The following is a 24,487-nucleotide window of genomic DNA, read 5'->3' as shown; positions in this document are numbered from 1 at the left end:
TGCACGTTGATCGCGGGATAATAAAAGCTGCTAATATTTATCGCAGAAACACAGGGGCCAGGCACAGCTCCAAGTGCTGGTGTATACTAACTCATTTAAAGAAGCATCTCAGATTCAGCAAGTTGGAAATGTGGGTCATGACGTTGAGGAGCTTCAGTGGTAGGGGGTCCCTGGCCCTGGGGGAAAGCAGGAGGCTTGGGATCCAACTGAAGCTCTGTTCCTAACTTGCTGTGTGACTCTGGGAAAGCCCCTTGCCCTCTCAGGGCCTCTTTTCCTTTGTGTAAAATGTCCAGTAGCTGCCAGCGGTTCGCCCCGTGAACCTGCCCCATAAGCACTTGCTGCTGTGAGCCACAGCCGCCCTTCACGGCCAGCTGCACTTTGGCTGGGGCTGCTTTGGTCTTTAGGCCCCACCCAGAGGGCCCTGTCCTCTGACCTGTCCCCTGCCTTCCCTGCCTCCATTCATCCCGTTCTGGGAGTCACAGCCTCAGTCATTAAGGCAGGGACCTTGCCCAGTGGCCTTGGGGCTGTTTGGCATCTGTCCTGCCAGGGCCCTGCCCTGTGAAGAGGGCCAGTCGAGGGGAGAGGAGATGTCAGGCAGCCACTCTGTGCCCAGCAGGTAGAGACCAGCCACCGTAGAACAGACAAGGGATCCGCGGGACCTTGGGTGACTGGCATCCACCACCCCAGGGCAGTGACAGCATGTCCATTTTAGCATGACCCACATCACCATTCAGTCTCTCTCCCTGGGTCAGCAGAGCAGGTGCCCACATACAGAGAAACAAGAGCCACTATTGCTGCATTTTTACAGGTGAGGAAACTGAGGCTCAGAGAGGTGAGGTCCCTCTGCAGAGGTCACACAGGAACCTGAGCCCGGGCCTGCGGGCGGCAGAGTGGGGATGTGCCTCAGCCCCCACTGGACCCGCGGGGCTCTGTGGGATCCAAGTGGCTGCACGTGAAGGGGACCGGGGACTGCTGTGCTGCACTGTGGCAGGTGGCAGGTGGGGCAGGGGGTCAGAGGGAAGGCATAGTGCACCTCTCCCTGTCCTGGCTGCCCTCTGGGCCCTGGCTCCCTCCACCTTTCTAGTTCTCTTGCTGCCCGCACCCCCAGCACCCCCTCACTGGGCAGAGCCGGAGGCCGGGGTCTGCCCCTGATGCCTGCCCCCCTCTCTCCTGTCCGTCTGTCTGTCTGTCCATGCATCCTGGGCTGCCTGCAGCGGCCGAGCTGTGGCTACGTGCTGTGTACCGTGCTGCTGTCCCTGGCCGTGCTGCTGGCTGTGGCCGTCACCAGCGCAGTGCTCTTCCTGAACCACGTGCACGTCCCGGGCACGGCGCCCCCACCCATCGTCAGCACGGGACCGGCTGGGGCCAACAGTGCCCTGGTCACCGTGGAGAGGGCCGACAGCTCCCACCTCAGCATCCTCATCGACCCACGTTGCCCTGACCTTGCGGACGGCTTTGCCCGGTTGGAGGGTGCCCAGGCCTCGGTGCTGCGGGCGCTGACTGAGCACCAGGCCCGGCCACAGCTGGCGGACACCCAGGAGCAGGAGCTGCTGGACACCCTGGCCGACCAGCTGCCCCGACTGCTGGCCAGGGCCTCGGAGCTGCAGGCCGAGTGCACGGGGCTGCGCCAGGGGCACAGCATGCTGGGCCAGGGGCTCAGCACCATGCAGCATGAGCAGGGCCGCCTCATCCAGGTAAGAAGTGGGGCTGTGCCTCGGGCCTCGCAGAGGTGGGGGCTGCTGACACCACGCGCTGCCCTTGGACTGGACGCCTGCAGCCCAGGCCTGACTTCAGCCCCGACCAGGGGCCGTGGCCGTTGCCGTCTGCGGAGAGCATGAGGCCAGAGGCAAAGTCTCGCCCACAGCCACCAGCTCCTGGCTACCAGGGTCCAGACCTTGTCTGTCCTGCACATTCTCCTGGGGACCCTGGGACAGCCCAGGGTCACGCTTGGGTCCCTCCAAGAGGCAGGGTGATGCTGGCGAGGCTGAGCACCCTCCTGTCATAGCAAAGTGAGGCTCAGAGGGGTGTGACGTGCTCAAGGCTGTGTGGTTGGATAGTGCCCTAGGTGGGGTGAGAGAGCTGCACCCTGTCCCCAGAGTCCCCCCGTACACCGCCCACAGCCTTCCAGGGATGCAGACCCTCAGTCTGTCCCCACCCCCACCCTTCCCTGCCCCGGAGTCAGGTTCCTGCAGGCACCAGGCGGGTGATGAGGGATTGCTGGCATCCCTGTGGGGACAGCCCCCAGGCACTGGCCAGAAGGTGCCCCTTTATGGGGTCAGGGATTTGGACTGTCTAGCTGTCTCTACCGCCTTCCACAACAAAAACTGAGGCCCAGAGAGGGGCGGGGGAGTGGCAGTGGTGTCCTGGTACTGTGCCTGGAATTCAGCCACCGGCCACCTGCTCAGACTCCAGCCCTGAGCCATGTCACCCCTGTGGTCAGATCCCCAGGGGCTGGAACCCAGCCCAGGCCGCCAGCAGCGCAGTAGCCTTTTCCATCCACCCCCCTTCCGGACACCAGGGATGACCAAGCACTTGGTCACTCGGTGGCTCATGAGCAATGGGCTCTTCCCTCCCTCTGAAGGCTGCAGCTGGAGAAATTACAGTCCTCCTCGCCCTGTCGGGGTGACAGATGGGCGGCTGGGGGAAGCTCAGCCGGCCTCCTGCCGCCCCTCCCCCCACAGCGTCCCCGCAGGCCGAGAGTCCAGGCTGGCGGGATGGGCCCACCTCGGCCTCCCCAGGCTCAGCCTGGTCAGCTGGGGCCTGGCCAACGCTCACCCTGGCCCCCTCCCAGCTTTCCTGGGACCCTTTCCTGCCGCAGCCCCCAGACGGGTTGTCCCTCAACACTGTTGAGCTTCCCAGTCTCCAGGTTCCAGAGACCTGCCTCTTTGTCTCACCCAGAGGCAGCGGCCATGGCTCCCAAGAAGCCCTCCTCTCCCTGTGCCAGCCGCCCAGCTGCACAGCCCTGAGTTCTCAAAGAGGCCAGTTGGGCAGGTTCCAGACCCCAGCCCTACCCCAGGACCTAGCACAGGAGCGAGCCTCAGGTGTTGTCGGGCACGTCCCCCAGGCCCTCTGGCTGGGCTGAGCTTCTGCCCTGAGGGTCTGACGTGGCAGCGCTGGGGTCCTGGCCAGCTGGGGTCCTCGGGCAGGTCACATCTCCAGGCTGGTTTCTCTCACCTGTAAAATGGGGGTAACACGTCCAGGCTGAGGGACGTGAGAGCCCTCGGGAGGCTCAGCCACACGATGGCACGTGGCAGGTCCCCACTGCCTGCCCCACCTGAACTGAAATTGAAACCGTGGGCGCCCCGTGGAGAGTCCCCGTGTGCCAGGCCCTGTGTTCAGGGTGGCCTTCAGCCCAGTACCCCACGGAGGTGGAGGGGCAGATGCCAAGGGCTTTGGGAGCTTGGTCGCCCGCCAGACGCCGGGAGCAGCCACTGGGATTCTGGCCTCTGAAGCAGCCGCCTCCTCCCTGCGCCTGTGCAGTGGGCGAGCAGGGACTGACTTGCCCATTAATTCGGGGCATGTTTATGTGAACATCTTCAACTTTAATCATTTGCTGGTGGAAACCGAGGTCTTCCCTGCCCGTCAGCAAGAGGGAGGGCCGCGCCTGAGTCCCTGAGCTGAGGCTGCTCCGCCTCTCGGAAGGACGGGCGCAGCACGGTGGCTCCTCCGCCCCAGCCCCTGGGCTGCCCGCGTCCCTCCAAGGGGCCCGCCCAGTGGCCAGTGACCCCGCTGCGCTTCTCCCCCAGGCCCAGCCCTCACCGAATCCCCTGCTTGGCGGAGGGGAAGGTGACAGGGGAACTGACAGCTTCGCGGGCTGCCTCCCGCGAGCGGGCATCCTATTTTGTAAACTGCCGGCTGGCGCGTTTCTATTTTCCTTCCTCCGATGGGCGATTATCTGGCGAGTGACAGGTTCGGTGTGTGAGACCGGCCTGCTGCACGCTGCCAGCTGCCTGTAATCTGCCCATGTCCCTCCCTCCCCCTCCACGTGGTCCCACAGCCTCCTGGAACCCAGGCTGTGGAAGCAGGAGACCCCAGACCCCTCAGGCCACAGGCACCCCAGAGGTCCCCAGGGAGCCACAGGGTCCTGCTGAGCTCCTGCCCTGGGCAGCAATGGGCGGGAGGGCAGGCGTCAAAAAGAGGACCCTGGTGAAGTGCTTGGGAACCCCACCCAGAAAGACCCGTGTCCTCATCCCCCTGTGCAGGCCAGAGAGGTCTCACTCTGCCAGGGTCCCGGGTCCCCCAGACCTTGGGTCTGTTGTACAGTGACACAGTCCTGGGGAAGTGACCCGAGGCCTGGTCCTCACGCCTGCTCACTCACAGGGACTGCTCCTCAGTCTGGGCCTCAGTTTCCCCATTTGTAGCAAGGAGTTGACGACCTCAAGTCCCAGCCCTCTGCAGCACTGTGGGAGGCCCAGAGAGGTCCCGGCAGCAGCCGACCGCGGAACCTCAAAGCAGTGGTCCCATGGAGATGGGGCTTCGGAGTGGGTGTCCTTGGGCCTGGACCCAGCCCCTAGCCTCTGTCCAGGCTCCCGTCACCTCGCCAAGCCTCAGTATCCCTCTGTCAAGGGCAGATCTGTCATCCCTGCCTGGCCACCTTGCTTGGGGGCCAGAGGAGGTGGCAGGTGGGTGTCCTCCCGCCTGGGGGTGCCGTGGAGCTCTGGAAGCTCGCCCTGGGCCCCCTGTGCTGTTTGCAGTGGCCACCAGGGCAGTTTGGCCAGGGAGGCGATGTCGGCCCCCTTTTCCCTAGAAGGACCCCTACAGGGCACTTGCCGTAGCTGTGGAACTGGTCAGTGGATGGTCAGGCTGACCCCAGCCTGGCCCTGCCACGAGCTGCCTCCACCTGCACAGGCCACCGGCACAGAAATGGCTGAAGGGCAGTCAGGCGGCAGGAACCTGCTGGGACACCCTGCCTCCTCCCACCTGGGCCCCTGCCCTCGGAGGCCCAGGTCTCAGACCGCCAGCAGCCAGCAGAGCTCAGCTGACCCTCAGACACCCTGCACGGGGAGCCGGGTCGGAGCAGGCCGCGGCTCCCTGGGGCCAGGAGCCCACTTCTGCCTTGGGGGAGGGCCCTTCTGGCAGGTGGCACGCTGTGTGCCCGTGACCCTGCGGGGTCCCTGCGGGGTCCCTGCGCCCTCCAGTGAGCCCCCGTGCTCTGCAGCTTCTCTCCGAGAGCCAAGGCCACCTGGCTCACCTGGTGAACTCTGTCGGCGACATCCTGGATGCCCTGCAGAGGGACCGAGGGCTGAGCCGGCCCCGAGTCAAGGCCGACCTCCAGAGGGCTCCTTCCAGGGGCGCCCGGCCCCGGGGCTGCGCCAACGGTGAGTGGGGGGGGGATGCCTCCCAGGTGACTCACGTGCCCTGCCCTGGCGAGCAGGGAGAGCCAGGGGCCCACTGTGCCCTGTCCTTGGCCACCCACCTCACGGCTCTGATGGACAAGGGAATGCTCCGGCTGGGGACCCAGGATTTCCTGTGGCTGGGCAGCTGCGAGCACGTCACCCATGCTCTCCCGTCGAGCTCTCTTAACCCATTTACCAGAGAAGAAAAGTGAGGTCCAGAGAGTGTCTGAGCCAAGTTCTGACTAAGGCCGGTGCTCCTGGCTGCACGTGGCAACGCGGGGTGGACAGACAAGTCAGAGAGAGCAGGGACTGCTTGGGTAGGAAGGGATGGTGGGGACATGGGCCTGGGCCGTGGCCAACCTGATGGGCCTTCCCCATGGCAGGCTCTCGGCCCCGAGACTGCCTGGACGTCCTCCTCAGTGGACAACAGGACGATGGTGTCTACTCCGTCTTCCCCACCCACTACCCCGCCGGCTTCCAGGTCTACTGTGACATGCGCACCGACGGTGGTGGCTGGACGGTGAGTCTGCATGTGAATCTGGTGCCCGGCCCTCGGCCCAGCCCGACCCCCACCCACACCTGGACCTGGAAAGGGGACGCGTGCCCCGAGGGAGCGGCAGCAGACAGGAGCAGCCTCGTGCGCCCTGGTTCTGGAGGTGTGCTGGGTCCCAGGATGAAACGTGGCTCCAGGAGCCGCTGGGTGGTGGACCTCGAGGGCCGCTGCGTGGGCGCTGGACTTCCTGGGCTATCCACTGTGCGGTGTGTGCAGGGAAAGGGGGGACGTGAGGCCGATGGCTTCCTGGCGAGGAGCCGTTGGATTCCTGCAGCCCTGGTTCCTGCTGGTTGGGTCATGGGAGCCATGGGACAGGGGTGGGACAGTTACCAGTGCCTCTGAAGTTCCTCTGGGAGGAGGGGTGCAGGGGACAGAGGCTCAGGTTTGATGACCACAGGGCGCCTCCAGACCCGCCAGCCGGACGCTCCTTCAGGCAGGGCCTGGTGCTCTGTCTGCAGGGGCCCAAGGGAAACTGGCTAGTGGTCCTGCAGGCGCTGAGGTCACCAGGCCTCTGTCTTGGTGGCCACCGTACGGGAATCCAGGAGACCAAAGGGAAAGGCCTGGTGGGCTTCGCTCCAGGAACAAGACTTGTAGACCCTGATATTTGAATTTCAAAAAATGCTCACCTATTCCTCCCCAAATGTTATTCAGAGGACATTTTAAAAATTCTTCTTTTGATTTTTTTAAAAATCATTTAAAAAGTTCAAAATCCTTCTCGGCTCACTTGCTGTCCAGGAGCGGGCAGTGGCAGGAGCCGGGCGGCAGGCCTGGTCGAGCTGGCCACTCTCGACCGTGGGGAATGAGCTTTCCGTCCCAACCCTGAACCCCAGCCCCTTGGCAGGCACCACTGGCCACTGCTTGATTTTGTGCAGATTTGAAAAATGCACGTCCTTCCTTTATGAGGACGCCCTGTCTCCTCCCTCCTGAGCCCCTGGGCGCTGGGCTTGGTGAGGAGTTTGCCCTGTTGGCCAGATGCCCTTGAGCAGTGAACAACTTGAACCACCCTCCCCACATGCCGCCCTGAAAATGGCTCACCCTTCCCTCACACGCCGACTGTGATTAGGACATCACTTAGCCACGGAGGGCAGGCTCCTTAGGGCTTCTCAACGTCACATTTAATTGCAATTGAACAGACACTTTTGAGTAACTGCTCTGTGCTGGTCCTGGGGAACCACAGAGATGAGGAAGGCTTTGTCCTCCCAAGAAGGCTGGAGTCTCGGGGCTCGGGAAGAGTCCCGCAGCAAAGGCTGGGTGCCCTGAGCCAGCTTCTATGGGAGGGGCTTTTCTGATCGCCTGACGGGTGGGTGGGGCTGCTCAGTGTGGGAAGGAAGAGAAGGTGCCCCAGGAAGAGCCAGGAAGCGGGGGGCCCACCCAGGGCACAGGGACTCAGCTGGGACCCGGGGCTGGAGAGGCGCGGCTCCGGTGGTTGATGTCCTAGTCTGTGGGCTTGAGACAGACACTGGGGAGCTATTGAGGGTGGTGGAGAGAAGAAAGACGGGTAAGAATTGTGCTTCAAGGCAGGGGTGCAGCTTGATGGTAGAGCACTTACCTACTATGCGCAAGGCCCTGGGCTCCACCCCGGCCCTGCAAATAAAGAGAAAGGAATTGTTTCAGGTGCCCAAACCTGGCTGTGGGCGTCACTGCTGAGAGCGGGAAGAGAGAGGGGAAGAGGTGCTTCCTACAGGCCTAGGTGGAGCCCCTTTGCCAGAGAGGCAGAGGTGCATGAAGGTTGCTTGCTCCGTCATCTGAGGACAGACCTGGGCTTGGCTTTCAGTCCTGCTGTGTGATCTTGGGCAAGTCACTTAAGTTCTCTGAGCTTCTGTTTCCTCCTGCATCACTTAGACCTTTGAAAGGCCAGCCCCAGAAAGGGACTGACCTAGGCAGGAAAGGAGCGTGCTGGAGGGAGACGGGGGAGGCCAGAGAAACCCGCACAGGGCCACTCAGCCAGCAAGACTCCCAGGCCAGGGCGGTTGGCCTGGTGAGGACCCCATCGCCCCAGGGCCACCAGGCAGTGCTGGATGCGCAAGGCCGGGGGCATCCTCAGACTTTCTCCGGAGCCCATTCAGTTCCTGCTTCTTGGCCGCACAGCAGCGATTCCAAGCCTGCGAGGGCCCTGAGGGGCCTGTGCCTCAGGTGGGGATCGCCCTGGCCCTGCCGAGCCTGGGAGGATGAGGAAGGACAGCTCCGAGGTCCACATGAGCTTCCTGGAGCACCAGGTGTGCCCAGAGCACCTTGCACACGGCCTGGGAGCCGTTCGGCCCTCTCTGTGACCGTGAGCCTTGCCCAGGGCCAGGCACTGGCCACCTGCCCCTCACTCACCACCAGGAGGGCATCTGCAGCAGTCCAGGGCACAGGGATGGGGACCTGATGCCGGGGGAGATGGATCTCAGCTGCTTCCAGGGGGCCCAGGTGGACGCTCTCCTGGTCCCCGACCTTGGACTTGGACTCGGTCTCTGGGCAGAGCACCTCTGTCCCTCCCAAGGAGCTCGGCGCTGACTGTTTCCAGCGTATTGATGTCCAGGTGACAAGTGTCCAGGGAAGAGTTTAACATCACATGAAACAAGTGACCTGGAAGCAGAGCAGAGGGAGGCCTGTGGGCAGCATCGGCAGGAGGGGAGGGGAGGCCGGTGCGGGTCAGCTTTGAAAGGGGTCAGCAGAGGCGCGGCGTGGGGAGACGTGCCGTGAGCGGCCAGGGCCGAGTCTGCCATTAGGAGCCGCGTGAGAGCAGAGGATCCCCCCGGACCCCGCCGACAGCCGCATCTCCACACGTCTGCAAGCAGAGAGCTCTGAAGGTATGGCCCCGCGTCTGGGTTAAAAGCTCTTCTGCCTGCGTAACTGTCAGATCTCGAGTTATGGCGTTTGCTTCTGGGAACCCCTCTGCAGGCAGAACGGAGAGGGGCCGGGCCCAGAAATCAGAGTTAAGGGTTAGGACAGGCTGGACGGCGCCTGAGGTGCTGTGTGGCTTGCACTTGAGGAGGCTGATCAGCTTTGGGCCTGTGGTTCCTACGGCCTGGGATTCAGGGGCCTGAGAGGCGAGTGCCGGAGCAGCAGCATCCTGCTCTGCCCTGTGGCGCCCACCCAGCCTCCACACCTGGACGGGGTTATGGGAGCGAGACTGGGACCCGCCTAGAGGTGGTGAGGAGACATTGATATCCATTTGAGTCTCTGTCAGGAGCGATCTGTTCCCAGGCACATCAGGACCTCTGTAGGACGGCCTCCCTGCCACAAGGAATCTCTTGGGAGCTCAATTGCTTTTAGAGGGCTCAGGCCACTGCCTCTGCAGACCCTCGTCCCATCCGTCCTCATCAGGCCTCACATCCTGGCTGCCTGGCCACTAGTGCCAGCACTGGACACTCCTCCCTGGAGGACAGACACCTGCAGCTGTGTGCCTGGGACCGGGCTGGACTTTCTAACCATCGCCTAGGAGCAGGCGGGGACAGGGTGTGGCCTGAGGGACATGACCGTCCACATGCCACTGCCCATCTGGCATTGACAATATGCCTGTTAGTCCCTGAGGCCGGCAGGACGGCCCCCCAGCAGGCCTGGCCACCTGAGGGCTAACCGGGGAGTGACAGTGGCGGTGACTGTCCCTCGGTGGGCCTCGTTCATTCCTGTGTTTAAACACCGAGCACCGAGAACGTGCCAGCAGAGACCAGCAGGGAATAAGAAAGGGAGGGAGCCTTGGCCTGGAGGGAGGTGGACAAGGCGGCTGACCTATCGGAGCCGAGGAGAGCCCCAAACCCAGGCTGGAGAGCTGTGGCCAGGAACAAGTGGGGCTCCGTGGGGAGACGACGGGGCTTGTTCTGGGGCCAGACGGTTCCGTGTGGCTGGTGCATCTTCATAAGGGGGCTTGGGCCAGGGTCGGGTGGGAGGCAGTGGGTAGGGCCAGGCGTGGTGCTGGGCACTGGTAGGGCTGGGCACCTCTCCTGAGGGCGGAGGATTCCCTGGGGAGGAGGGCCCGAGGGTGAGGCGCAGGGTGCTGGCAGGCGTGCCCAGCAGTGCCAGAGCCTGGGTCCCCAGCCCCGAGCTCACTGCAGACAGTGGGAGCTGCCAGGTGCCAGCAAGGCCATTGTTGGCTCCTTGGGGTCAGGGAGGACATGGAGCAGATGGGCAGATGCTTCAAGGTGGCCTTTGGGTTTACGTGGCTGCAGGCCGAGGCTGGGCCTCTCTCCACAGGAGTCACTTCAAGGCCCCTCCTGAGTGGGACACTCACCTGCAGGAGAAAAGGTGGAGGAAGGCAGGGGAGGGAGGAAGGGGGCCGGCTGCCTGGGGACCTGCAGGGCTTCCTCCCGGCCCAGCCTGGGCCCGTCCTGGGCAGGTCTCTGAGCTCCTTCAGGCACTCAGGGGTGAGCTCCGTGGGCACCGATCATACCCTCTAGTGGCCCCTGTGCCCCTTAAGGCTTGCAGATGAGGGGCAGCCAGTGCCTCTTGCAGCGCGACCAACCCCTCCAAGCCTCTTTCCTCACCTGCTAAATGGGCACCCTAGAGAGCTGCTGCCCGAGCAGGGTCGTCAGGCTGCTCCTGGAGCTGTGGGGAGGGGGCCTGAAGAGGGAGGAGGGCCCCAGCTGCCCTGGCTCTCTGGGCCGCACAGCCGGCCCCCACTCACTCTGCTGTCCCGGGCAGTGCGGCACCCGGGCCTGATTGCCAAACCCTGTCTGCATGATCACCGAGGTGGGTCCAGCTCAGCACCTCCTGCCGCAGAGGGTTGATTGGGCTCTGCACCCGCCCCTGGCTTGGATCCTCGCACAGCCCCCCACCGCCCCCCACGCCCCCCACCACACACACCAGGGACCTGCTCAGCAGCCGCTCTGCCAGGCGTTTCCATCATGGGTCACCGGTTCAGATGTGCCTCTAATTGGCTCTGCTGTGAGAGAAACCCCCTCCTCACCACCGCATTCCTCCACCGGAGCTCCGCCGGCGGGAGGGGAATCCTGCTCGCCCCTGGAGGACTTCAAAGGCTCCTGGCAGCAGGATCGGGCTCAGGGAGAGATGAAAAGCTTCCAGGGGCTCCCCAGCTAGCACAGGGCTACAGGCTGGCCCTGGGAGGGGAGGCTGGCTGCAGGGACCAGGCAGGATGGGACCTGCCTCCAGGGCAGCAGCTGTGGCACCCCCTTGCCCCAGAGGGCAGGGTCTTGCTGTGAGGTCAGTGGGCTGCCATGTCCCCGCCGCCCAGCCCACGTGCTGCTCTGGGGAGGCGTCCTTGGAGCTCACTCGCGTTACTAATGACCGAGGTGACCGTGCCAACACCCTCGTGCTCCCTGGCTGATCTGAGTGGAGGAAGCTTGCAGCCTCCACCCCGTGAAGCCTGGATTTTTCAAACTTCTAACGCAAATGGGATGGCGCACGTGAGGCGCCTAGCGCAGGCCCCGAGGCGGCTTGCGTTTGATAAATGGCAGCTCTGAGCCATGTTTTGCCAGACACTGGCAGGCGCTGCTGCCAAGCCCGGGAAGGGTGGCCGGGTGCCAGGCCCGGGGGTGCCACTTCCAGTCCAAAACAAAGAGTGGGCCCCATTTCCTCCTGGGCACGCACCTGGCTCCACAGGGAGGCGCCCGCGTTGGCTAGACCTACTGTGTGCCGCCTGTTTGCAGGTCTGCTTTTTGCATTTTCTCCACAACCCTGCAGGGGAGGAAGGGCTTGCAGAGGGGGACTCAGGCTTGGGACGGTTCCAGGACTGGTCTAAAGCCGTGCGGCCCAGGAACGTGGGCAGAGCCTCAGGCCTGCTGTAACTCACACGGCCAAGTCCATTTTCCCTTAGGGACAGGAACCAGCGTCTCCCATGGCAGCCTCACTATAGTCTGGAAAAATCCCAGACGCTGCCTCCTGGGGACCCTTCTAGGCACAGAGACCACCCCACCCCTGCCCAGTCTCAAGTGGCTTGGACCCACCTACCCCAGCCCCTGGCCACAGTTCCTCAGGCCACCTGGCAAGGTCCAGCCAAGCTCCTCCTCCGTGGAAGTCCTCCCAGACCACACCTGCCCCGGCAGAGGGTCCACGCCCACTCTGAGCCCCCAGCAAGCCCTGTGGTGACTATTATCAGGAATGCTGGGTCCTGGCTCTCTGGCCCCTCTGAATCCCAGCTGTACGGGGGAACCTAGGCAGGCACAGGGACCAGAGGAACGTGCAGGCCGGGCGAAGCTGGGCCCTGACTGTCCCCCGTGCAGCAGCTGAGGGCCAGACTCGTCCTGTGAGCGGAGCGGGCGTGGGACCCAGCAGCAGCCCTTATTTTGCAGGGGAGAAGCCAGACTTGGCCTGTCCACCAGAGCCCCTGGTGCCAGCCCAGTGTGCTTCCTGGACTGAGAGGTGGCTCAGAGGCCAAAGGCTCAGTGTCCACCCAACCAGGCGAGGGCACCCTTTCCCCTCTGTGCATTGTCCTCCTCTGCTCTGGCCTCCTGAGCCCTGGGGTCCTGGTCTCCAACCAGGAGCACAACACCTCCCCTCACGGCTGCGACGGGACAGGCCGTGGCCGTCCTCTGAGGCACTGTCCTGGTGCTGGTGTGGCCACGGAGCCCAGACCGTGTGTCCTGGGGGGAGCTCCTGCGCTGGCACAGGGCAGATGTGCAGCAGGGTGCAGGGTCCGTGTGCTGAGGTGGCCCTGCTGCGCCTGGACCCACTGGGGCGGGCCCTGCGAGCGTGCGGCTGGGGAAGCTCAGGGGCATCTCTGCGTCCCTTGGCCTGGCTAACGAGCAGGGACCACCAGCCACCCCAGCGCGGCTGCTGCTTCCTTTGAAATGGCACAGCACCATCTGCAGGGCCATGTGGGCCGAGCGCTCCCTTGGCAGAGCCCCCCTGGCGGCACATCCAAGGCGTTGAGCGGCTGGCTTTTGAGAATCCGAACCAAGAAAATACTCTGTGTGTCTTCCCACTCGTGGCTCCGTCCCAGGAGGCTGAGCGGCAGCCGTGTCTCTGCATCAGTCACTTTCCAGCCGGAGCCCAGAGGAGCCCAGGAGCCGGACCAGCGACTGCTTCAGCCTCCAAACCACCCAGCCTGACTCCCCTTCCCTGCCTTGGCCCTCCCCCGTTGGCCCCCAGAATCCCTCACCGGCTCCCGCCTGCAAAGTCCAGCTGGTGTCCAGAAGTCTGCAGCCGCAGCGGCAGGGGGCCGTGGTCCTCAGAGGCAGACAAAGGTTCCCACACGCCTGTGCCTGGGGGCCATCTGACAACCTGGGGCTGCTTGTGGCCCTTGGAACTCCTCAGGCCACCTCGCGCTGCAGTGGGCTCTGGGCCACTTGGTGTTGGAGCCAGTGAGTGAGGCCCGCCCGCGGCAGAGGCCGGCAGCCCCCAGCAGAGCTTCCCAGGGTTCTGACCCAGGGGTAGCGTGAGAGCGACTTTGATGGGTGGCGACCAGACGGAGCAGCACAGAGCAGAACCCAAGAGCAATCTTCACGGGGTGCACGGGGTGAATGCCGGTTCAGGAAGCACCCACCTCTGACGGAAGCCTGTGAGAGGGACAAGCTGCATCTCTCTGGGTCAAAAAGTCACTTCACCAAAACAGTGTCACGGATGGACGTGTCTCAGCCCCTCAGGGGAGGGTCGCAGGGGTTACCACTCTGCCTGCGTCCTAGATGTGTCTCTAAGTTGGTGTCGAGCTGACCACTTTGACAGGAACGAGAGCCCTTCTGTCCAGCATCCTCCAAGGGGTGGAGGCAGAAAGCGGGGGCTGTGCTGGCTCCAGCTGATGGCAGGGGGGGGGGGAGGGCCCAGGAGGTGGTGGGGCCCAGGAGGTGGTGGGACCCAGGAGGTAGGACCCAGGAGGAGGTGGGGCCCAGGAGGTGGTGGGGCCCAGGAGGAGGTGGGACCCAGGAGGTGGTGGGACCCAGGAGGTGGTGGGGCCCAGGAGGTGGGACCCAGGAGGTGGTGGGGCCCAGGAGGTGGTGGGACCCAGGAGGTGGTGGGACCCAGGAGGTGGTGGGGCCCAGGAGGTGGGACCCAGGAGGAGGTGGGGCCCAGGAGGTGGTGGGGCCCAGGAGGTGGGGCCCAGGAGGTGGTGGGACCCAGGAGGTGGGACCCAGGAGGTGGTGGGACCCAGGAGGAGGTGGTGGGACCCAGGAGGAGGTGGGACCCAGGAGGTGGTGGGACCCAGGAGGTGGTGGGGCCCAGGAGGAGGTGGGGCCCAGGAGGAGGTGGGGCCCAGGAGGAGGTGGGGCCCAGGAGGTAGGACCCAGGAGGAGGTGGGGCCCAGGAGGAGGTGGGGCCCAGGAGGTGGTGGGACCCAGGAGGAGGTGGGACCCAGGAGGTGGTGGGACCCAGGAGGTGGGACCCAGGAGGTGGTGGGACCCAGGAGGAGGTGGTGGGACCCAGGAGGAGGTGGGACCCAGGAGGTGGTGGGACCCAGGAGGTGGTGGGACCCAGGAGGTGGTGGGACCCAGGAGGTAGGACCCAGGAGGAGGTGGGACCCAGGAGGAGGTGGGGCCCAGGAGGAGGTGGGACCCAGGAGGAGGTGGGACCCAGGAGGAGGTGGGGCCCAGGAGGTGGTGGGACCCAGGAGGTGGTGGGACCCAGGAGGAGGTGGGGCCCAGGAAGTGGTGGGACCCAGGAGGAGGTGGGACCCAGGAGGTGGTGGGGCCCAGGAGGAGGTGGGACCCAGGAGGAGGTGGGACCCAGGAGGAGGTGGGGCCCAGGAGGTGGTGGGGCCCAGGAGGAGGTGGGGCCCAGGAGGAGGTGGGGCCCAGGAGGAGGTGGGACCCAGGAGGTGGTGGGGCCCAGGAGGTGGTGGGGCCCAGGAGGAGGTGGGGCCCAGGAGGAGGTGGGGCCCAGGAGGAGGTGGGGCCCAGGAGGTGGTGGGGCCCAGGAGGAGGTGGGGCCCAGGAGGAGGTGGGACCCAGGAGGAGGTGGGGCCCAGGAGGAGGTGGGACCCAGGAGGAGGTGGGACCCAGGAGGAGGTGGGGCCCAGGAGGAGGTGGGGCCCAGGAGGAGGTAGGACCCAGGAGGAGGTGGGGCCCAGGAGGAGGTGGGACCCAGGAGGAGGTGGGGCCCAGGAGGAGGTGGGGCCCAGGAGGAGGTGGGGCCCAGGAGGAGGTGGGACCCAGGAGGAGGTGGGACCCAGGAGGAGGTGGGGCCCAGGAGGAGGTGGGACCCAGGAGGAGGTGGGACCCAGGAGGTGGTGGGGCCCAGGAGGAGGTGGGGCCCAGGAGGAGGTGGGACCCAGGAGGTGGTGGGGCCCAGGAGGAGGTGGGACCCAGGAGGTGGTGGGGCCCAGGAGGAGGTGGGGCCCAGGAAGTGGTGGGACCCAGGAGGAGGTGGGGCCCAGGAGGAGGTGGGGCCCAGGAGGAGGTGGGACCACACCCATGACCAGCACCCAGTTCAGAGGGCAGGGGGAAGGGGCTGAGGACAGCTCTTGGCACCCGAGGCTTGGGCCAGGCGGAGCCCCAGCCAGTGCTGCCAGGTGGAGTGGACGTGATGGTGGACACCTGCTTCAGGCGCTGGCCTCAAGGGCACAGGTTCAGCCTGTCTCTGGGCTGCGGGCATGAGGCATGGGGGACATTGCCTGCTCTGCCAGCCTGGCCACCGAGACAGGAGTGTCCCAGCTTCTGTCTGCTGTGACAGGGGCGGGGGGGGGGGGAGGACATGGAGCCCCAGGCGGGGCCGGGTGAGGGATCTGGTGAGCAACGTGGATCTGGGGAGAAGGACTCAGGAGAAGCGGCCTTGCTGGCCCAGCGCCCGGCACTGCCCTGTCTCCACCCCTTCAGTGGGACTGGGGGAGCCCCGACCAGGAGCCCTGCCCTCTGCACGTCAGCTGGCCCAGCAGAGGTGGTGAGCCCCAGGAGCAAAGGCAGGAGGAGTGCTGGCAGGCGGCGGTGATGGTACCTACTGTCTCACCCCCCTGCGGTGGGGGTCGGGACAGAGGCTCAGGGAGTAGGGACAGAGGGGGCCCTGGGGCTTGGACTCCTCCCCGCGACTGAGCCCCGCTGGGCAGACCTGCTCTCTTCCTGGGCCGCTTCTGGCCTGGGTGGGAGGTCCCCGGGCACAGACCCTGCCCCTTTGTTCTTCTGCCCCGGGGCCTGGGGGCAGGGTCCCGACCTCGTGCCCGACTCAGTTGTGTGGCTGGCACCAAACCTGCAGGGAGAGGGTTGATGGCCCTGCTCATGAGTGAAGGGCTCATGGCGGGCCCCCGCGAGGAAAAGGCCATAGAGGGCTGGAGGCTGGAAGGGCGCGGCCGGCCAAGGCAGGGGCAGCAGGAGGGAGGACAGGAAGGCCATGGCCAGGCCTGTACTCCCCAATGCCCACCGTCCAGCTGGCCTTCACCGAGCACCTGCTCACGCCAGACCTGAGCACAGCCGGTCATCTGGCCGGGGCGGGGCCTACTAGGATCTTGGTTTTGAAGAGGAGGAGGCTTGGGTCGGTGGAGTGGCTGGCCACAGCCGTCTGCAGAGCCAGGGCTCCAGAACCCAGATCCTCAACCGCCACGCTCCCGGCCTGGCCCGTGCCGCCTTCTGTGCTGGGCGCACTGAGGGCCCAGTCACCTCCGGTGCCAGCAGGGCCTCCCGGGGGCCCCTTCAGCTCGCCCTCCGGCAGAAACAGGCTCAGCCGCCGCCGCCTTCTCCGGGGAGCGCCTGAGCTTCTGCCAGGATTAGGCCTTTCAAAGGGCGCGTGCTCAGGGTCCCAATCTGTAGCCATCGATAGTCTCTCTGCCGCTCCTCAGATCTCTCTGAGCCTTATCGAATTTCCTTCCGCCCCAGCTGGTCCCTCCTGAGGACTTTGAAATTTCAGGGCTGGACCAGCTTGGAGGTAGTGGAGCAAGAAAAGACAGTGTCTTCTCCCCCCGCTACTCTGTGACATCAGAGCAGCCCAGACGCCCTGACTGCGGCGTCCCCACGGACCCAGCACATCTGGCTGCTGCTCACCTAGAGACCGCGGTCAGCCCTGGCGCTCGGGCAGTTCCAAGCCACTGAAATCAGGCTGCTTAGTAATGAAACTGGCAGCTCCCGGGCACCACCGACAGATCTCTAACACGTCAGCCGCGGGCACAGATGGAGGCAGGTGGGCGGCGGGGGGCTGCCTCTGCCAATGAGCAGGAAAAGGCTTGTTAAACAGAAAGGCAGAGGGGCCGGAAGGGCTGTCAGCGATCTTGTAAACACTCAGGCAGCTCCGGCCCGGGCCAGCGCAGTCCTTATTTCAAAGCAATTTAACCGGTGGGACTCCAGATCCCAAACCAAGAATGTTATTAAAAGAAACAACAGAGGCAGCGCGGGGGCTGGTGGTACCCGGGTCGCAGCCAGCCCTGCGTGGCCTCGCCGTCCTCCCCTGAGAAGCCCTGGGCTCGGGGTTCCCAGGCCCCCAAGGATCCTGGCCCAGGGAGCTGCGGCCGGTGCTGGGGAGGCGAGCTCCAGGTGGGGGGCACCATCTGACCACAGAATGGGCTTTGTTCTCTCTGTTCCTGTTCGTTTTGATCTGGAGAAAGATATCAGGGCTGGCCCAGTGGCACACGCCTGTGAGCCCCCCGGCTCAGGAGGCTGAGGCAGGAGGACTGAGAGTTTAAAGCCAGCCTCAGCAACTTAGTGAGACCTTGTCTTCAAAATAAAATATAAAGGGGGCTGGGGGTGGCTCAGCGGTTAGGGGTCCCTGGGTTCAAACCCCAGTACTAAAAAAAAAAAAAAGGTATCAGGCTTGTCCCTCCCCTCTGCTTGGCCAGGGTGAGACTGAGGCCCAGCCCCCAGCAAGGCAGGGTGGGCCTGGAGCCAGGCTCCTGAGCCCCCAAGGCCCCCAGCCAGGGGCAGGACGAGGGGCGCCTGGGCAGTGGGGGGCGGGGGTCCTGGGTGCCAGGTGCCTGCTCTCACCCCACGGTTGCCTTGCAGGTGTTCCAGCGCCGGGAGGATGGCTCCGTGAACTTCTTCCGGGGCTGGGAGGCGTACCGGGAGGGCTTCGGCCAGCTCACGGGGGAGCACTGGCTAGGTGAGACCCGCCCCCGCCTGCTGGGCCTTCTCCCCACGCACAGGCACGGCCCGGGCCTGGCCCCTCCCAAGTGGGTGGCAGTCTGAGGTCCCCTGGCCTTGGCATGCCTGAGGCCACTCACAGGTGTCCCTGGCCAAGGGACCTAGACAGGAGTGAATGAGGCCTGAGACAATGGAGCCAGGGGAGGGGTGGTCAGTGGGGGGCTGGCTCAGGGGCTGAACAGAGAGGGAAGGGCGTCACATCCCTGCCCCCCTCCCCGCCCCCCCCCCCCCCCCGCTGTTGGAGTGGCCAGGAGCAGGGCACAAGGGAGTCTTGGTCTGTTGAGGGCACCCTGGGACCAGGTCACTGTCCTGGTTGCTGGAGCCATGACAGGTCCAGAGCCCATGTCGTGGTGGGACCAGGAGGACCAGGGACACCTGGCACAGCCTGCCGCCAGGGTCTGCGGTGCCGAGTGACCTTCTGGGGTGGCCGAGCGTGAGAGCCGCTGGCTGGCCTCGTCCGTGCCTGGCATGAGGGGTGCGCGGGGGGCTCTGGTGATCCTATTGCCGTTACTTGGTGCAGCACCTCCTTTAAACTCCCTCTGGATGCTAGACTTTGGGGAACCTTATGGAGTTTCTTTCTCACCAATAATCACGAGCCTGGGTCCTGGGCCTGGGCGGTCGGCCCGTGCTCCAGGGGAGGGGCTGGGGTCGCCGTGACTCCTGCGCAGCCCCAATGGCGCTCTGTGGCTCCGCTGCGGGCTCTGCAGCTGCCACCACCATCCCAGGGAGGGTCTTCACCCCCAGGACGCCTGCCCCCTGAGCCCCTCCTGTGGCTGTTGTTACACTGAAACCTGTGTCACAGACACCTCTGGGGCGTCCTCCGGGGCCCGAGCAGGTTCCCTCATGCCTGGGGAGCTGGGGCCAGGGGGAGGAGCAGGGGCAGAGGCCAGCCCACCTGGCCCATCAGAGGGACCCCCGGGGAGGGGATGGTGCCACCCTGCACAGCACGCCTGCTGTCCGCCCAGCAGAGTGTCCTCCTGACACCTCCGTCCACCGAGGAGGGACTCCTTTCTGCCTTCCTCGGAAGGGGAGATGGAGACACCTGTCACGGGGTGTGTAGGGTCGGGCGCCCCAGCCCTGCCCTTGAACCTCGCCCTGGACTGAGCCAATGAAAAGCCGGGAGGGGTGGAGAGGCCCTGACCGGGAGGCCCTGCCCCAGCCCACTCCATCCGAGGGGTGTACAAAGCCGAAGCAGAAGGCGTCCAGGGAGGGGCCTGTCCCCACACGGCCACCCGCCACCTGGGAGCTGCATTGGTGTCCTGGCTGCTCGGCGGCATCTTAATTGAAATCTATCAGCAGCCGCAGAAGGTGCGGGAGGAATTAAAGCGGGGCCTTTATTAGTTCTGCGGAGCCGGGGCCTGACAAGAATGCCAAGTCCAGCGGCCTCAGCCTCCCGGTGTGGCCGCCCTCTGCTTCTGCGTGCTGGCTGGGCACCTTCTCCTGGGTGCTTTTCCTATTGAGTTATGGGAGCTCTTTATATATTAAGGTCATTGATCCTGTGTCTGACATGCATGATACAGAGGGACCGCCCCTGGGTCACCCATCAGCTTCTTTTGTCTCTTGGTGATTCGGACTTCCTAGAAGTTTTAGATTTTGAGGTCGTCAATCCCGACAGTCCTTGTGTTTATATCTCTGAATGTTAGGCCCGGATTCCTCACCCCCATTTTATAAACGTCTCTGCCACTTTTGGGGGGATGATTTTTGGAATTTTGTTTTAGGTTCATAATTTTAATGCCCCTGGGTGACCACGGGAGACCTGGGGGCAGAGGGTTTCTGGTTTCCTCCCCGTCCTCTTGAGCTCTGGGGGAGGAGGCTGGGGCTGCCTTCACCCTCCAGGGCCCGGGTCTCGGGGAGGAGCAACTCCCGTTCTGGCAGAGATCCCGGAAGATCCACGGGGCTGGAAGAGCCCGGAAGGCCGAGTGGAGAGAGGCTGAGGGAGGAGGTGTCCGATGCTGGAGGAAGGGTGCAGGGGGCACTGCCCCCGCGTCCCCACCCCTTCATGGGCACCAGGAAGGCACATCAGGAGATGAGTGTCACTTCACCAAAGCGTTGGTGGGCTAAGGATGGCCTTTGGGCACCAGCAACCACGAGGTGGTGAGCGAGAACCTCCCAGAATCCCCTGGGGCCGTTCCCTCCCACCCTGTTCCTGGATCAGGGGATTCGTCCTGGGCAAGGTCTGAAAAAGAGCCAGGGGTCTGGTCCTTCTGCCTGGGTTCAAATCGCAGTTCTGCCCCTCTACAGCTGTGTGGCCTGGGCCACTCACTAGGCCTCTCTGAGCCTCATTCTCCTCCCTGTGCAGCAGATCCCCTGGATAGCGTGTGAGGGGCCAGGCACTGGGGAGGGGCTGCGTGGAGGGGCTCAGCCTCGCCCTCCGCCCTCTGAATCATTCCGCTGTGTGCCCTGCCTGCCAGGTGGTGGCTGTAGTCACCATGAGGCCCCTGGGTCAGGGAGGGGGCGGGCAGCTGGCCCAGGACTCCCACCCTGAGGAGAAGCGGGACCCTGTGCTAAAGCTGCCAGCCCCTGGGTGAGGAGCAGGGCTGACACAGGAGCGGGAGGCCTCCCGGGAGGTCACACCTCTCTTTCCCGTCCCCTGGGCCTGGCAGAGGGGACCAGAGGCTTCTTTCCCCGTGGGTTTGGGGAAGGCCCCCCCAGGGGTGGGGGGGCAGGGGCGGGGCTGAGCAGATCCCTCACTGCACACCTTGAAGGCGTTGGCCAATCAGGAGTGAGGAGACCCAGGAGGGGCTGGGGGCTGGAGGGAGGGAGGGGGAGCAGGAGAAGGAGAGCAGGGGCCGGCCAGACACAGGCCAAGCCTCGGAGATGGCAGGAGACGGGCAGCACCTTGGCCTCCTGTGCTCAGCCAGCGTTTATTGAGCACCTGTTATGCCGGGGCCGGCAGTGGCCAGGACAGACTTGCCGCTCTCGTGGAGCTTCTGCCGGGTGGGGCAGCCCACAGGACAGGCAGCTGGGACCCGAAGGACGGACCCTGCGGGGGGGCCTGGGACTGGCAGAGGAGACTGCCCACCCAGACAGGAGGTCAGACAGCCTTCCTGACCTGGAAATGAACAGGCGGTTACCAGGTGAGGAGTGGGGACGAGTGGTCCTCGGCAGAGGGAGCAGGATGTGCAGAGGCTCCGAGGACAGATGAGCAGTGCGAGTTCCATTTGCCACCTGGGGATGAGGGAGGAGGATGCCAATGTCCCCAGACTGTTCCTGTTTTTCTTCCAGCCATCCACTAGAGTGGGAGGCATAGCCCAACTTAAAGCAAGCAGAGAAAACCAAACATGAAAACCATCAGTCTCCAGGCTCCTGTCAGACACAGGCCTACAGGAAGAAGGAAGTAGCCCAGAGCTGATAGCACCCACTTGGTGGCTGCTGCCTTTTCTTCACCAAACACGAGCTCAGCTCTTGTTTCCCCTCAGTTCTCTCTGGGAGGCACGTCCCAAGCCCGTGCCCTCTCCCACCATTCTCTTCCTCCCTCAGGGCTCAAGAGGATCCACGCCCTGACCACGCAGGCGGCCTATGAGCTGCACGTGGACCTGGAGGACTTTGACAATGGCACCGCCTACGCCCGCTACGGGAGCTTCGGGGTGGGCTTGTTCTCGGTGGACCCCGAGGAGGACGGGTACCCGCTCACGGTGGCTGGCTACTCGGGCACTGCAGGTGAGGCCCCAGGCTACGCAGGGCCGGGGAGGCGAGGTTTTGCCGGTCACACCCTCTGCACTCTGGGGTCGGGGTCAAGGCCACTGGTCAGCACCTCCAAGTCCTGTTTTGCAGACCAGGCACCTGCGCCCAGACCAGGAGTCAGGGCTCCCAGGGCCTACGCATCCCTGGGCTGTGCATCCCGGGCCGGGGCCCTGCGTCTCTGGGTGTGAGGAGAGGGGACGTGGCAGAGCTGGGAGGAGCCGTGAAGACCCCCTGGGGACGCCCTGGTGGCCCCACGTGTGCACACGTGCAGGGGCTGGAGTGCATGAGCGTGCACACCTGTGTGAGTGCAGGGTGTGTGTACATGTGTGCACACTCATGTCAGGGGATGGGTCATAAGCACATGTGGCCAGCGAGCAGTGCGTCTGTGCCTGTGCTCATGCCTGCAGGGCGCCTGGGCGCGCCTGGGCCCGTGTGCACACCTTTGTGCGAACTTTTGCGCAGGTGACTCCCTCCTGAAGCACAGCGGCATGAGATTCACCACTAAGGACCGTGACAGTGACCATTCGGAGAACAACTGTGCTGCCTTCTACCGTGGTGCCTGGTGGTACCGTAACTGCCACACTTCCAACCTCAATGGGCAGTACCTCCGTGGCGCCCATGCCTCCTATGCCGACGGCGTGGAGTGGTCCTCCTGGACCGGCTGGCAGTACTCACTCAAGTTTTCCGAGATGAAGATCCGGCCGGTCCGGGAGGACCACTAGACTGGCACAGTGTTCAATCTGAGTGTCCTCCAGCCACACCCCGTGGCGCTGCCCCTACCCCTACCTGTGTCCACCCCTGCCTGCTGCTGAGAACCTTCTCTGCCCACCTGTGCATGGCTGACCTGCTTTCCAGGAGGGGAGGGCCAGGCCAACCCGTCCCTAACTCCCAGGGGCGGGGTCACACACACCTCCTTGCCCTCCCTGCCCGCCCACTCCCTGTTTGGCAGCCTCTGCTGATGGGGCCTGGTGAGCTCCTCCACCCAAAATCCTGCCGCCTACACCGTGGCTCCTGTGCTGTGTCCACCCCTCCCGGCAGGGTCGGTGGGGTCCGCTGCGCGCCCTGGTTCTGGACGGTGCCCCCAGGCGGCACCCCCTGCTTGCCCGAACCCCTGGCAATGAGGCCACAGAGAGCGAGGGGCTCCAGCTCCACGGCCTTTCCAACAGACCAGTGGGGGGCGCTGTCCTGAGCCCAGGCCGGAGGCCCGAGGCCCTCCCAGCATCTGCCACCTTTCCCCAGAAACGGAGCCCTGCCATGCCCCAGGCCAGGCTGGGCACTGCTGCCTGCAGGGACCCAGGTAGGGGCCAGCTGAGACCGCACTCTGTGCCCCTGGCAGGCCTCCAGGCCCTGGGCTTGCGGTGCCAGTCGTCTCCTCCAGGCTCAAAGGAGGCCCAACCTGGCTCCCCCCAGCCTCCCCCCAGCCTCCCTCCAGCCTCCCTCACAGCCTCCCGCCTTCCTCCTGCCTGGTTGGCGGCCGGGCCCATCCCACCCGGGGCTGCAGCTCTTCAGGAAGGTCGCCCTTTGGGCCCTGCCCTGCTGAGGGTCGGGTGGCCTGGAGGGTCTCATGGACCTTGGAGGCAGGCCAGGGGAGCTGGGGGCAGCTGACGCGCGCCTTGCCGCTGCCTGCCAGCCCCCAGCACTGGCAGCACTCTCCAGGTCCAGGGCTGGGCTTCCAGCCCTCAGCTGCCTGCCCGAGCCCTGGGACCCCGTGTTGGCACAGGACCAGCCCCAGGGCTGCTCACCCAAGTTCCTGCCTGGGGGACCTAGTGGGGGTCCTCGGGACGGCCGGCAGCCAGCCTGTGCCCCACCGGCGCCTCCTCCTCCTCCTCCTCCTCCTCCGTCAGGAGGCACCTGAACCCGTGACCTGAGCGTGGCCTGCTCCCTGCTCACCTGAGGGTCCTGCCTGGCCGCTGGCCCTGGACAGCGCCTCACTCTGCCTGGCTCGGCTTCAGGAATGTCAGCGGCACGTCTGTCTGCGTGGCCAAAGCCCCGGGTCCTGGACAAGGCCAGGTGCTGCCCATTGGGCATCAGCTGGAGGCAGAGGCAGCCGGGAAGCAGCTCAGCGTGGCCAGGGCGGGGCTGGAGCCGCCAGAGCAGGTGGCTTCCCCTCTGCAGGAACCGGGCACCAGCACTGTCCTGTGGCAGGGCCGGGCGGGCCCGCAGCTCATCCCCGGGGCTCTCCCATGGCCCCAGTGGAGCCGGCCTCGGCTGCCAGCCTCGCCGGGCCAGCCTCACCGTGCCAGCGCTGCCTAGGCACGTGCGCTCTCTGATGTGTCATCAGACAAGCCCCCGTGAGCGCCGTGCTAATGGAGTCGCAGATGTGTGTGGCGGGCGGCGCGGCTGCCCGTGCCAGGCTTGGCTGCGGCTCAGACTTGCTGGAGCTCTGCCCGGTGGGCAGCAGGGGGAGGGGCAGCAGGAACAGGTGAGGGCAGCCTGCAGGGGTCCGTCACTCCCCAGAGCACCAGGCCAGGGCTGGCACCCCTAGGGGAGGTGGCCTTCCTGGGACTGGCAAATGGACACAAGGCCCGTTGCAATGAGGCATGTCAGGGCAGCAACCTGCTATCCCCATGTCCCCTGCTGGCAGAGAGCAGACGGTCCTGGGACACAGCCTTGAAGAGCCCACAGTCTCCTGTCCGTGCAAATGGCCACCCCTGAGACAGGAGCGATCACAGGAACCGGGGCATGCTGAGAGACCGCAGGGCCTGAGGGTGAGTGACCAGGCCCACTGTCTGGTGTGGGCGGAGGTCACCAGGACCCACAGTCATGGCACACAGACCTTGCCCCACTGGGCCCAATTTGATGGCCTGGCAGTTGCCCATGTCCCAGGATGTCACCTAGCCAAACTCCCTCCCCTTTCCTTCCTTCCTTGGTGAAGGCGGTGAGCCAAGCCATGCCTCTCCACGGGGACCTGGGCTTGGCTCGCTGACTCCCACCGACTGTGGAGATGTCCTCTGCAAGCCCGCGGGCTCTGGGGCCTTAGCCTG

The 24,487-nt window shown here is 65.0% G+C and overlaps 1 protein-coding gene across 1 annotated transcript in view; it reads left to right on the top strand.

Annotated features, from left to right (window-relative positions):
* Nucleotides 1-22,225, top strand: part of Fibcd1 (fibrinogen C domain containing 1) — a 29,104-nt gene extending 6,879 nt beyond the window's left edge. The window contains exons 2-7 of the mRNA XM_026386462.2: nucleotides 1,215-1,694; nucleotides 5,159-5,318; nucleotides 5,720-5,856; nucleotides 17,682-17,778; nucleotides 21,300-21,479; nucleotides 21,966-22,225. Coding sequence (XP_026242247.1) covers nucleotides 1,215-1,694; nucleotides 5,159-5,318; nucleotides 5,720-5,856; nucleotides 17,682-17,778; nucleotides 21,300-21,479; nucleotides 21,966-22,225 — 1,314 coding nt within the window. The remainder of the gene's footprint in view (nucleotides 1-1,214; nucleotides 1,695-5,158; nucleotides 5,319-5,719; nucleotides 5,857-17,681; nucleotides 17,779-21,299; nucleotides 21,480-21,965) is intronic.
* The last annotated feature ends 2,262 nt before the right edge of the window (nucleotides 22,226-24,487 follow it).

The sequence above is a fragment of the Urocitellus parryii genome, chromosome 4 (assembly GCF_045843805.1).
Source record: "Urocitellus parryii isolate mUroPar1 chromosome 4, mUroPar1.hap1, whole genome shotgun sequence".
Taxonomy (NCBI): domain Eukaryota; kingdom Metazoa; phylum Chordata; class Mammalia; order Rodentia; family Sciuridae; genus Urocitellus; species Urocitellus parryii.
This window is presented reverse-complemented; position numbering and strand designations above follow the sequence as displayed.